At 44.8% G+C, this 13,808-nt stretch overlaps 1 protein-coding gene across 1 annotated transcript in view; it reads right to left on the bottom strand.

The window, feature by feature from the left end:
• The window catches only part of LOC119456340 (neuropeptide F-like), a 77,332-nt gene that overhangs the window by 3,395 nt on the left and 60,129 nt on the right, over positions 1–13,808 (bottom strand). The window contains exon 2 of the mRNA XM_037718053.2: positions 3,661–3,703. Coding sequence (XP_037573981.1) covers positions 3,661–3,703 — 43 coding nt within the window. The remainder of the gene's footprint in view (positions 1–3,660; positions 3,704–13,808) is intronic.

Genomic DNA, 13,808 nt, shown 5'->3' with positions numbered 1-13,808 from the left:
TCGTAGCCTCCGTTATCGGCGGCCAAAGTCAACAGGCGGCCGCGAATTCGGGCTGCCGACTCCTCTCGCGTTTCTGAGCAGGGGTACGCACTAGCTCATCGTGCATATATTGCCACTTCAGGCGAGCACCACTCGCAAGCACGTTCCCATTATCGCATGCACGAGCGACACCGGCCTCCGACCCGCCAATGTGTGTGGACTTTGAGATGGCGTCGACAGGCTCCGGTGCAGCGACCCCCACCGTGTCATCGGAACACGCGCGCGGATCGCGCCATCAGGCATAGACGCCAGCTTCGGTTATGCATTTTCCTGCTGCTTGGTCTTAAAAAAAAGTTGTGCGATTTTACGTGCCCACACGCCTGCCCACACATATGCATGAGGAACGCCGTAGTTAGGGACTCCGGTTTAATGAGGACCACCTGGGTACATTTAACGTGCACGCAATGAATGGCACACGGGAGTTGCTGCATTTCACACACATCAAAATGCGGCCGCCGTGGCCGGGATTTGATCCAGCGCTCTCGGGCTTAGCCGCGCCACGCCATAGCAACTATGCCACCACGCCGGGTGCTGCTCGGTTCGATACGTAACTTATGAGTCATGACTATAACCTCTTTCACCTCCTATGAGAATGAACCTACTAGTTCCTACACGCCTTCCTAATAATACATCAATATTGAAATCGATAATAAACTCAAGTATAATCTTCTAATGAACCCGGCGCGGTGGCTTAGCGGCTATGGTGTTGCGCTGTTACGCAGCGAGGTCGCGGAATCAAATCCCGGCCGCGGCTTTATTTGCATGAGGGCGAAATGCAAAAACGCCCATGTCCTGTGCATGGTGGGCCCGTTAAAGATCCCCTGGTGGTCAAATTATTCCGGAGTCCCCCACTAAGACGTGCCTCATAATCAAGTCCATGGTTTTCGCATGTAAAACCCCAACATTCAGTTGTTCTCCGTTATAATGAAGCGGCTACTTCAAACATTCAATGTCTGAAATATGTTTCCAAAGTGAAACGATTCGTAGGGCTTTCCTAAAGATTCCATTGCCTTACGAATACGCAAATACCAAACGTTATTGAGCGTTGATGATAATGATTATCGCTCATCGAGAGCGCTCAAGCTGCTTGCACTTTTGTATACAGCATTGCATAAATGTTTATTGTTTCTGCTGAGAACAACAGTATGACTGCTGTTCGTCGGTTTCGCTACAAAAGATAGGCTGCGAGTTTAAACTTTCTTTATATTGGAACAAAACAAAGGCTTAGTTTTGGTTTACAGCATCCATAGCCTAAATGCGCAGAATGACTTAACAAAGCCTTATAAATTCCAAGCCATATACTCGCGCTGCTTGTGGTAGACATTTTCTTCATTAGTCACAGCTCGCTGGAGTTTCCCTATCTATTTCTTTGCAGCATTAGCAGCAGACTTAATGTGCCTATTCCTGCCAGTTTACAGACCAATTTTTTGTTTCCTCGACAACATATTCAGTGTGCCCAATAGTGTATAGGCTTCACGAACTGAATAAGGAGTCAGGAAGGTTTCTACTCCAGATTTGGTAACTGTGCGCGTCGCAGTACTTGTGTCGCTACCTTCGTGTTTTGGAGGGGCCGCTTTTGCCTTGGTATCTTGGTCATATATGCTTGTTATACAAAATAATGATGCAATTGGAAGTCAGCGCTAGTCTTCGTCAGTCTTTCTGCCCATTTTTCTATGCATGCACTGTAAGTCACGTTCGCACTGAAATAACAACTAGCCCGTACTAAAGCTCTGCTTTGTTGGGAAGTTGGCATTCACTATGCACGCTTAAGAGTGAGCAATGCAAGCGTTACCGCCGCCAAGTTGAGGAACAGAATGACGGTGGTCGGTATGCCGCAATATTAAAGCGTGAAAATTATACTGACCTTTATCTGGGTTGTTTGATTGATTCATTAATTTAATTTATTCATTGAATCATTCCTTCGATTAATGTAGTTCTTTTTTTAAGTTTCAGTAATTCACAGAGATTATGCAGATATTCTATTCACTGACTGATTCGATGAAACCGGGAAGGGCGTCGAGCTCGTCACCGGCTTCTTCCCGACGATAAATTGTTGAATGAGGGAAATGAGCTGCCCTGGTTATCGCGCTCACTGACATTGCAACATTGCATTTTGTCGCACTGTCTTTCAAGATTTGCTAAGTCAGTAAGTTCAGGGCGCGTTGTGCTAAGTAGGTCACTTCAGCCACGGAGAGAGGACTCAATATCTGCATTCGTTGTAGCAACATTCCGAATAGTTTACGTTTCACTCATCCATTCAGTCAAATAATAAACTGGAACCTTCAACTAGACGTAAACCTACTTCGACATTAGAAAAGGCGCATGTGTATCCTTTCGTATCGACGTGGCTCACATTTTGTGGTAGACTGTATAGTCTTTCGTATACAGGTAAGCAAAATGTATCCTATTAGCGAGAGATCATTAATCAGACAGAAAGGCCTTCGTGCGCGACGGGTGTATATTGAGCCCGAGAGATAATGAGAGAAGGCTCTAATGTGAATGGGCTTTGACAGCTTGTGTCGCAGCAACTACTAAACATTTCCCGAAAGCAACGATAATGTCCGCCCTGGCGGTCACCGTACTGCTTTCCGGATAGCACGCGTTTCATCATAAAGCACGAAACAAAAATCCACACACAAGATGATTGGGTGCGGCGGGGAGCAAAGAGGCATACGAAAAGACACAGCATGTATGGATGTTTCCTCCACAGACATCTAAACCTTTTACGCGTGTCACAGCCATAATTCAGGCCACGACGAGACATCTGCGTCGCCCTATTGCCAACCACTTAATTGCAGTGATGAGCGTCTCTGCCGTGTTTGTACCAACGACCGCATTCTTTTGAAGCCACGCCCTCCCTGCCTGCAGCGTGTTTCCTACCGCTCTCCACACGCAATCTTGTCAACACTTGTGTGTACTGTGACACGCAGGAGATCAAAGGTAGGTCGGTATGTTTGAACACTCAGGTCATGAGGGCATGTATCTATCGGCATATTTGGGTTTGGCTAACCGCGCTGCATTCGGCACGCGCTGCCAATCCCAGAAGCTGCCCGCTTGCAATAGGATCCAAATGATGCTTTGGTTCCGTTTGTCACGATTTATGGATCTAGCTTGTCCATAGGTGCAGAATGTTAGGAGAGAGCGAAAGACACAACACACGGTCATGCTAGACACAGTAACATCCTGCACCACCCTTGTTTGGACAGGTATAGGTACAGAGCGAACAAGTTGGCCGCGATAGGCTGTCGGTTTATGATTGTGGTAACAATATACATTGTGCTACTGTCCTGTTCGGTTAGTTTTAGCTTGCAGGGTGAGCTTAGTATTATATGTTAAACCAACAATAAAATATCGCGAATGACTGTGCTTTTTTAGTGCCTTCTTACGTTGCATTACCCCTCGATACAAACAAACACTGAGTCTTTTGTATTCTTCTCCTGATCAACCCTTTAGAAAATGCTCAGCTTCGTTTGCAAGTCAAACTTCATACTATAGTTAGCCCGTCATGAAAGCAAGAAAGACAACTCTGTACTCGTAATGTTTATCCCTTACATTAAAAAAAATTGAGGAAACACAATTTAGTAACAAAGTCACAATAAGTTCAAAAGAATGTGTACGCACCATCGAGCCGCCTGAGAACCGGACCGGAACGCTTCTTCCGAACCTGCAAAAGTGAACCAGAATAAAGGTTTCTTATAAGAGCAACAAAAAATAGTTGGATTCCTAATTAGGCCTTAGAAACGGTACCAGTAATAACTAGCATTAGTTTTTTTTTATTTCTCATTGTCAACAAACTCATTAACAACAACTGAATAGTTCTCAAATTGCGAGTGTTCGCCCTTGCATGGATTCGGACAGGCGCGTCGGATTGAAATGTTAGCTGTAAGAAGCGAGCACACAATTTGTTGCGCCTAATTAGACTGGAAAATGCGATGCATCATCTTTCGGCAAACATCTGCTAAACATATCCTAGGCCCAAAACTCTGCCTCAGCGAATAAATCACGCCAGCGTCACACGCACTGCTGCATTTATAAATGGCAGGAAATATATAATATATATATATATATATATATATATATAGTTCTAGTTGCAAAACCTAAATACCCGAGAAAGCGGATGGAAAAACGGCTTCACGTAGCTCAATGGTAAGAGCATCGCACGCGTAATGCGAAGACGTGGGATCGTTCCCTACCCGCGGACAGTTGTTTTTTTATCCATTTTCATTTCCATTAATTTATCATTTCTTTAGTGGAATTAGTAAGTACAAGTAATTTACCCTATGTTGTCCTTGGTGTCATTGTTTGTTGGCTTCTTATGATTACAAAAAATCGGCCCCTCGATTCCCTTTATTCTCGCTCATATATATATATATATATATATAATAATTCTTTCTTTCTCGTTCTCTCTCTATATCGTCGGGAATAATGAAATATATATATATATATATATATATATAGTATATATACATTGTAACAGATAGGATGGATTTATTTACAATAATGATGGATGGTTAGCCTAGCGCAAGAGACAGAACGGTCATCCACGCCCGACAGGCAGCGGCCAGCTCCTCGCACACACTTCTACTTCCTCTTCCTTCGGCTGCTTGTCCCCGAGGGACAAGTACATTCTTCTTAGAGTGTTGACGTATTGAGCTTCAATTAATCCGCAGCAGGAACCATGGAGAACGGACGCGCGACGAGGTCACAGGGATGATTATTGCCATCTGTGCAGGCAAAAGTACATCAGTGGACACGGAAAATACTTCTTGATGATCGGATGGAATGTCGTCTAGCGCGGGTGGTCTGGTATCGCTGCTGAGTGAAATTTCACCAGCTCTGCAGTATAATGTTGCTCCACACTCCCGTGAAAAGTCAATACCAAGAATTATGTCATGCGTGGCGCCTGCTAGCACAATAAATTCAGTTCGAAATGTCCTTCCACCAACGGTTATCACGACGGAACATACTCCCACAGGAAACGTGGTATTTCCATCCCAAGCAAACATCACTTTCGGTTCGAGGCGATTCTTGAACGTAAGACACATCACAGACACAGAAGCACCAGTATCTACTAAAGCCACAGTATTAACACCATCGACACAAACACACACTTCGTTCTTTACCGTGACGACAGACGAAGGCATTTGAAAAAGCCACCGTCCCGCGACCTCACCTCCATCGGTCGCAGCAGCTAGTTTCCCAGCTGGGGCGGCGTAGGCGAGCGGCGACGTGGAGATGGCGATCGACTTATCCGAGTCGGTGAGGGAGTCAGGCTGCGGTCGGACACGGGGGAGTCATTCCTTGGCATGTACGTGTAGTCTCAATGCGGCTGGCGGAAAGGGACAAATGGTTGCCAGGATGTAGGTTCTTGCATGCGAGGCGGATATGCGCGATCTCGCGGAGCATGCTGTGGGCGACGGCGGCAATACCTCGTGATGTGTCCCTGAGCCCCGCAGCTGTAGCACACAGGTGGGCTGCGATTTTCATTGATGTTAGGTACAAACCTCCAAGGCGTATTGTAGACGGGAGACGACCCACGTCGAGGCTGTCTGTCATGTCGACATTCAAAACTCGTTGCTTATGGCTGGATCATGGTGCTCTGGGCATGGGCGTTGTCGGAAACGGGGCGGTCACCACAGGCAGGTCGCGGCCAGGCCGCCGGCGCCTCCAAGTAGCGCTCATAACGGAGTATTGGTGGCACACGCGGTTGGCATCTGGGCCTTGAAAATGAGCCAGTTCATCTCTAATAACTTGCCGTACCAAGGCAGCCAGGTCGTTAGAGGGAGATACGTCCACACTTGCTATGTTGGTCACGTTGTCCAGCCGACCAAACTTCGGAAGAATGCGGCGTGTCTTCAGGGCCTCGAAAGTACGACAGTGACGCCTTAAGTCGGACGGGATAGTGAGGTCTTCCTTAGAGATAAAAAAAATTGTACACATCTTCGGCAATTCCTTTGAGTAGGTGTCCGACCTTGTCCTCGTCCGACATGTTTGCGTTCACAATTCCGCAAAGCTTCAGGATTTCGTCAGTATAGGTGGTACACGTCCCTCCCGGTAACTGCGCTCGTCGTGAAAGTGTCTGCTCAGCCTTTTTCTTTTTCGAAAGCGAATCGCCAAAGCATTTCTTTATCTCTTCGACGAAGCTGTCCAAAGTTGTGAGTGAGCCCTCATTAATTACGAACCACGTGAGGGCAGTTCCCGCAAGGAAAAAGACAACGTTAGAGAGCTGCGCAGCCGTGCTCCATTCATTGTGGCGGCTCACCTTCTCGTAGTGTCTCAACCAGTCCTCGACGTCCTCATTCTCTTTGCCTCAGAATGTTCGTGCTTCTCGATGAGGTGTTCAATAACCGGCTTGCCTCGGGCGAATGCTTTCTGTCGCGATTTCTTCGCGAACGTCGCCTCTGTCCGAATCACTCATCTCGACGTCTCCGGTGGTAACCCGGTCAACCGTTCGCTGCCTCGAAGGGGTAGTAGAGCTCGGTCGTCCAGTGTGATCTATCCAGCACCTTCCACCAAATTGTAATGAATGGGATGGATTTATTTACAAGGACGATGGATGGTTAGCGTAGCGCAGGGGACAGGACTGTCATCCAAGCCCAACAGGCAGCGGCCAGCTCCTCGCGCACACTTCTACTTCCTCTTCCTTCGGCTGCGCCGTGCAACGTGACAATATATATAATTCATTTTTTCTGGTTATCTCTCTTGCACTGACCATGCACACATGTAACATGCTCTACTGATTGTATGCTATATAATGTTTGATTTTGCCTATTTAGGCTACTTATGTACCCACCCCTGCAATGTCTCACACTGAGACGGCAGTATTTGTAAATAAAATAAATAAATGTCTTCGTTCTCAATTACCGGCTTGCTTCTAGGCAACGTAGCACACTACGCGTGTTCAAAGCAGCACTAATTACGTAAGGACTTCAAACGAAAATTTAAATTTTCGCTCGAGGAAGAAACACTAAAATGAATAGCAAAGTTAAGCGTTGCACTCAGGGTGCCTCAGAGCGCCGCTTGCGTGATAAAGAGCGCGCCAACAGCGTTGCCGGTGCCGCACCTCCATGGTGCACAAGAAGAAACCGAAGCAAAATGTTCGGCGTTGGCAAACGTCCAAAGAAACGATGCCATAAATCAGCTGGACGTTTAGCTTGATTCAGCTTGACATAAATTTAGCTGCTCTGCAGGAACGCCAATATGCGTGAGCACAATATTGATGCCAGCAGTAGAAGACAGGACGCTGCCCTCGCTCTTGCAGAGCCGATTGAATGCAGAGTGACAGCGAGTCTACTTGGCAGCGTCACTTTTCGAGACAAATTCACTAGGCGACTTTGGAGATCTTCTAATCTCCCCGCACGCGGACCATGCATGCGTCGTTGATAGCAGGACATCACGCCGACGCCAACGGTGGCGTTAATAGCAATGGTGCAACTACGCCTGAAGTGACCATACGATGCCTATCGCAATGACGTCATTTTTTGCTCTATTTCATCAGTCTGCAGTACTATTAGAATACTTAAATCCGACCAACTGAGTTTATCTTAAATACTTTTCGTCTACCAGGACGTTTACGTATATTGCCACCAAGATTTCCGTCTACTCGGGCTAACAGTCGGATACCTAAATACCGAAGTCTTCAAATTTCCGCACTTTTGTGTAACATAAAATGTGTACGGCTTCAAAAGGAGAAAAAAATATACAATTAAAAACAATAAACTGCAAGCTTCGAAACGTTCTTTTAGTGTTTTCTCATATTATAATCTCTATCGGCAAATTATTCTGGAACAGTTTCTAAACGTCGAATAGGGAGCCTAAGAACTTCACCAGTGCGAGAATAATCCATCAATGAATTCAGTGGGCGAATAGCTCAGTGCTAAAACGAGGAACCCTGGACGATGAGAGCCAAGCACCGCGTTTGTCGAAGCACGTCTTTTAATCCCCGTTTGATTAGCTTAATACCTCATCAATCAGAGTTTCGTCCTGGCGGGCTTTATTTGTGCAACGAAGTCTCAAATTAGGCGAGCGAGATTTCTTATTTTGCCATGTTAATACGGCGACTCGGAATCATTAAAGCGGAACAATTATACTGATCTCTCTCTTTTCCGCGATATTGCGCAAATGTGCTCTACTTTGCATAAACATTCCTGTTTAAGGATCAGTCTCACATTTTCTAGTCTTCGAATCGATAGTCCTAGACATCATAAATCTTCACTGCAGCTATACTAGGAAAGACGGTTTATAGTGCAGGTCTCTGGGTTAATTTTGTCATCTTGGTGTTCCTAAACGTGCGCCTAAGTAACCAAGCAAATGTTCTTATAGCGCTAACGTTAAGAGTCTCAAAATGGAAAAACGTGTATGTAAAGTATATACATACATTTATATATAATATATATACCATTAGCCAGTTTATGCCCACCGCCGGACGAAGGCTTCTCCTTGCGATCTCCAATTACCCCTGTCTTGCTATGGGTGATGCCAACTTACACTTGCAAATTTCCTAATTTCATCACCCCTTCTAATTTTCTGCCGTCCTCGACTGCGCTTCCCTTTCCTTGGCACCCAATCTCTAACTCGAATGGTTCACCGGTTGTCTACCCTACGCATTACATGGTCTGCCCAGCTCCATTTTTTTCTCTCAATGTCAACTAGAACATCGGCTATCCCCGTTTGCTTTCTGATTCACACCGTCGTCTTCCTGTCACCTAACGTTAGGCGTAACATTTTTTTGTTCCATCGCTCTTTGTGCGGTCCTCAACTTGTTCTCGAGATCCTTTGTTAACCTCCAAGTTCCTGCCCAATATGTTAGCACCGGTGGAACGCAACGATCGCACACTTTTGTTTTCAATGACGGGGACAAGCTCCCAGTAAGGGTTTGATAATGCCTGCAGTATGCACTGAAACACATATTTATGCTTCTGTAAATTTCCTCATCATGATCATTGTCCCCTTGAATAACTGACATTGATAAACGTACTCTTGTACATACACTACAGGCTGACTGCCGGTCCTGAATTCTTGTTCCCTTGCTAGCCTATTGAACATTACTCTTCTGCAAGATAAATCTTGAACCCCACTCATACACTTTCTTAGTTAAGACCCTCAATCATGTGTTGTAATTTGTTCCCAGTTTTGCTGAACAGGACAATGTCATCTGCAAACCGAAGGTTGCTGAGATATTCGGCGTTAGTCCTCACTCCTAAGCATTCCCAGCCTAATAGCTTGAATGCGTCTTCTAAGCATGCAGTGAATAAGCAAGTGTTACACGTTTGTAAAACGTGAAGGCGAAAGCCTGCCAGTTGTGGAAGAAGACGAAGACGATGAAAGCGGGAGCAGTGGCACGAGCGCGAGGGGCAGTATGGGAACACTGGCTGGTATGATCAGCGGCATAGACGCCAGCTGTGGAAGAAGATGACGACGACGAACGTGCTAGCATTGGCACGATCGCATCTATGTAACCACGTGGCGTGTGCAATCATACGCGAACTAGGCATATCTTTAGTAAGCCACAACCGAGGAGCAGGCGTGGGCAAGACGTACTCAAGAGGGTTCAAAATAAGCAGATACCAGCCAACGCTAAAACTTTTGTCTTCAAGCTTCACACGGGAACCTTGCCGGTTAAAAGGTGGTTAGAAGAAAAAGGCATTTATGTGCCGTGGGGTAGCAGATGCTTTCTGTGCAACAAAGCTGAAACTATTGAACATGTTTTTATTGACTGTAATAATGCTATATTCTTTTGGGATATATTACAGAGAACTTTAAAGATAGGCCTACCCCTCAATCCACATGGCATTCGTTTTCTACCGCCTGAGCGCGATTTTGAACAGATGGACGTTATCTTCTTACTCGGGCTGCACGCAGTCTGGCGTTCTCTGTTGGCATATAGACACTGTGATGTTAAAGGCCGATCTGTGCATGATTATTTTGTTGAAATGGTTGTGAAAGTACGTGATGTGTACAAAACGACTGACTGTCATGAAGATGTGATATCAATGTTGGATGCTTTAGCACATATAAAACGAGTGTGATCTGTCGAACTCCTGTTCAGGCTTCCAAGCTGGAAATAAAGAAAAAAAAGCAGCCATGGCTTCAGGGAAAGGTGTTCGTCTCGCACCGCGGAGGCCCGGGTTCGATTCCTACCCAGACAGAAATTTAACGAATTCTCTTTTCAAAACCACTAATTTAATTCGTTTACAGGAACCTCCCTGAGAAATGGGACGTCAATCCGAGCATTTTTAGACGTGTCATTACTCTTTGCTGCGTTGACCATTTTTCGTCCCGGCACAGTTTCGCAGAGGTCACTGCAAGGTCACCGCCAAGGGTCACCGCCAAGGGCACCGCCAACATAGCCACATAAGAATTTCGCCTTAATAACATTGGAGAGATTGTATCTCCTTGCCTGATCCCTTTCCTGATATGTTTTTTTTTCTACTTTCCTTGTGGACAACGAATGTAGCTGTGGAATCTTTGCAAACTTCCCAAGATATTCACGTATGCCCCCTGTACTCCTTGATTACGCAATTCCTCTATGACTACTGGTATCTCTACTGAATTCTTTAACGTTTCTCTTCTTATAGATTACATTGTGTTCTAAAGGAGCCCAAGACTGAATGTGGTAAGTCTCGCGAACTTTTACTGAGCCAACGTGGCCCAAATGCGAAAAACTACTTTAGAAGTCATGACGTCACGCTGAATTGCTGACGTCGGGATTTCCACGTGAAATTCAAAAAATTTAACTTTGAGCTTCATTTCCTCTAATAATTGACCTATTGCAGTGTAATTAACGACAGCAGAGTTTTCGAAGAATACTTTATCAGTCTAAGTTTATTTATTGTTTTGCTTTAGTGTCCATTTCAAAGCCCGTCTTACCGAAGCCCAGCGTCAGCGAAGGGCAGCGAACCCCGAGGCCAGGGAACGCGACACACAATTCTGAGGGTACGATAAGCTTCGCGTGCCCCCAGTGTACCTGATAGGGGAAGTGTTGTAATTTTTTTAATAAATCGATTATTATTCCATCGTGTCCAGCCACGTTTCCCCAGTTCATGTCTTGTAAAGGCCCTGCTAATTACGTCGTCAGTTATAGAAGGAGCCTCTGCATCATTTATTCAAGAATAAAAGATACATCATGCATCAAGCAGTGATCATGTTCATCACTACTTTAAAAGAATGTACCGTGGCTTCTCTGGGAATTGTACAGGTCAGTATAGAATTCTTCCGCTACTTTTACTATGTCATCGAAATTGCTCATGATATTACCCTGCTTATCTTTCAGTGCATACATTTTGCCTTGTCCTATGCCAAGTTTTCTTCTCACTGATTTCATGCTGCGTTCATATTTTACTGCTTCCTCAATCTTTTCCACGTTATAATTTTGGATATCCCTTACTTCCTCCTTGTTGATCAGTTTCGACAGTTCAGCAAATTCTATCTGATCTCTCGAGTTTGACACTTTCATGTTTTGCCTTTTCGTTATTAGGTCCTTTGTTACTTGGGAGAGCTTACCTACTGGTTGCCTTGGTGCCCTACCTCCCACTTCAATTGCTGCTTCTGAGATCAACCTAGTTACGGTTTCATGCATTACCTCTATGTTGTCTTTGTCTTCCTTTTCTAAAGCTGCATATTTGTTTGAGAGCACCAGCCTCAATTGGTCTGCTTTTACCCTTACTGCGTCTAGCTTGGCCTGCTTGTTCTTGACTAACTTTATTCTTTCTCTCTTGAAATTGAGAGAAATCCTAGATCGCACTAACCTATGGTCACTGCACTTTACCCTACCTAACACTTCTACATCCTGCACTACGCTAGGGTCGGGAAAGAGTATGAAATCTGTTTCATTCCTTGTCTCTCCATTAGGGCTTTTCTAGGTCCACATCCTGTTGCTGCGCTTCCTGAAGAAGGTATTCATTATTCAGAGCCTATACCTTTCTGCGAAGTCTACCAACATCTCTCCTCTAGTGTTCCTAGGAATCGATGCCGTATATATATATATATATATATATATATATATATATATATATATTAGCTCCTCAACAACACTTTGCAATGTGGTGTACGCGCTTTAAATCAGCGATTCGGGGCCTCAAAGAGGTGCGACGCACCGCTGACACATTTCTGTCACTTTTACCGCTAAATCGCCGATGAATTCATTCCTTGCGTTTCGTTTCGATTGGAATACAGCCGCAAGGTCAGAAGCCGAATGTTCCACCTCACGCTCTAGCCAAGACTATATAGCCGCTGAGTGACAAGCAAGTCTTAGTTGTGTCTTTCTAATGACGGCACTTTATTACATCGGAAAAAACACAGCGCAAGAAAGACAAGGACACGAGAGAGCGACACACGCACAGCGCTGTCTCGTGTCCCTGTCTATTTTTTTTTTTTTTTTTTTGTTGCGCTGTGTTTTTTCCAAGGAATCACCAACACGCCTAAGCTTCCACGCTAAATCGCTTTATTTACATAACTTCGGGGAAAAAATGCATTTTCAACTGTTCTTTTTCGCTTGGGAGAGTACGACCTCGTATAAATTCTACTTATACGTGGCTTAAGTAACAAGAACTTCAGTTTGTAAACAAGTCCTGAGCAGTTGATTGCCCAGCAGTAATCTTTTAATAAATATTTGAGCGCAACAGTTATTACTGGGTGCACATAGATGCATACAAATTGTTTGCTTGCATTTTTTAGCATGAAATGCTTATGACCTTTTCGTTGTTTTTGTGTGCAAGAAACCTCGATTTATTATTTATTTATTTTTTATTGATTGATTGATTGATTGATGATTGATTGATTGATTGATTGATTGATTGATTGATTGATTGATTGACTTGAGTGATTGATTGATTGACCCGAGTTAACTTTGGCCGCACAAAATTCTTGAACGGGAATGCAAAGCGCAGTACAGAAGTGTTTTTCATTCCGCCCCAACCAGAATGATGCAGCCCTCGTGACCGCGAATTGGACCGGCGACTTCGCGTAAAGCTCCAGCCACGGAAGCCACCGTGGAGGATAGCTTGAGTTATGGAGTGTGGCATATCAACAAGCGCAGGTTTCAACTCTAATTCACGATAACTGTGGCGCCACAAATATATCCTTGCAAGAAATTGTAAAATAATCTATTTGTGAATGGCATCTCGTAAGTTTCATGTACCGTTCTTGATCTCAACCAGTCTGTTTCTTAATTATAGGCATTGTGAACAGAGAATCTGACATGCCTTTATTACTAGTTCTCTTACCGGGTTTCAAAGTAACTGCACAAAGTGCTTCTTTGCAGCAAGCGCCCCTAGACTCATGTCTATTCTGTTCATGGCTTCGACTGGAACGTCAAAAAACACCATTTCCACACAGCCACGTTGCTCCAGCGGGGAAGTAGCACTGAATTATTCAGCAGTGTTTGCTTCCTGCTCTTCGATTTAGCAGTGTCGTTCTACTTTGACCATATTTGTCCGTGATATCTGTCCGTCAAGTCGGACATGACATGCCTGTCTGATGCATATTGTTTCCTTTGAGTGCGTCGAAATGAAAAAAAAAAAATACCTGCTGCGATTGCTGAATACGCAAGAAGAAAACGTTCCAAACACCATCAGTCAATCCTTCTGATATTGTCGCGGGGCAGATAGTTCAATTATGCTGACAGAGACGCCGAGTTCTGTAACTAAATGAAAAAGGCCGCGTGTCGTCTCGAGCGCCTGTTGCTGCTGACTTCTCGGGTAACGTGTTCCGAGTAATAAGTGGAAAATAAAACGATTCCGTCGAGACTACAGAGCGGACACAGTGATTTA

The sequence above is a fragment of the Dermacentor silvarum genome, chromosome 6 (assembly GCF_013339745.2).
Source record: "Dermacentor silvarum isolate Dsil-2018 chromosome 6, BIME_Dsil_1.4, whole genome shotgun sequence".
Taxonomy (NCBI): Eukaryota; Metazoa; Arthropoda; class Arachnida; order Ixodida; family Ixodidae; genus Dermacentor; species Dermacentor silvarum.
Note: the sequence above shows the minus strand (reverse complement) of the source record. Positions and strands in the feature narration are given on the sequence as shown.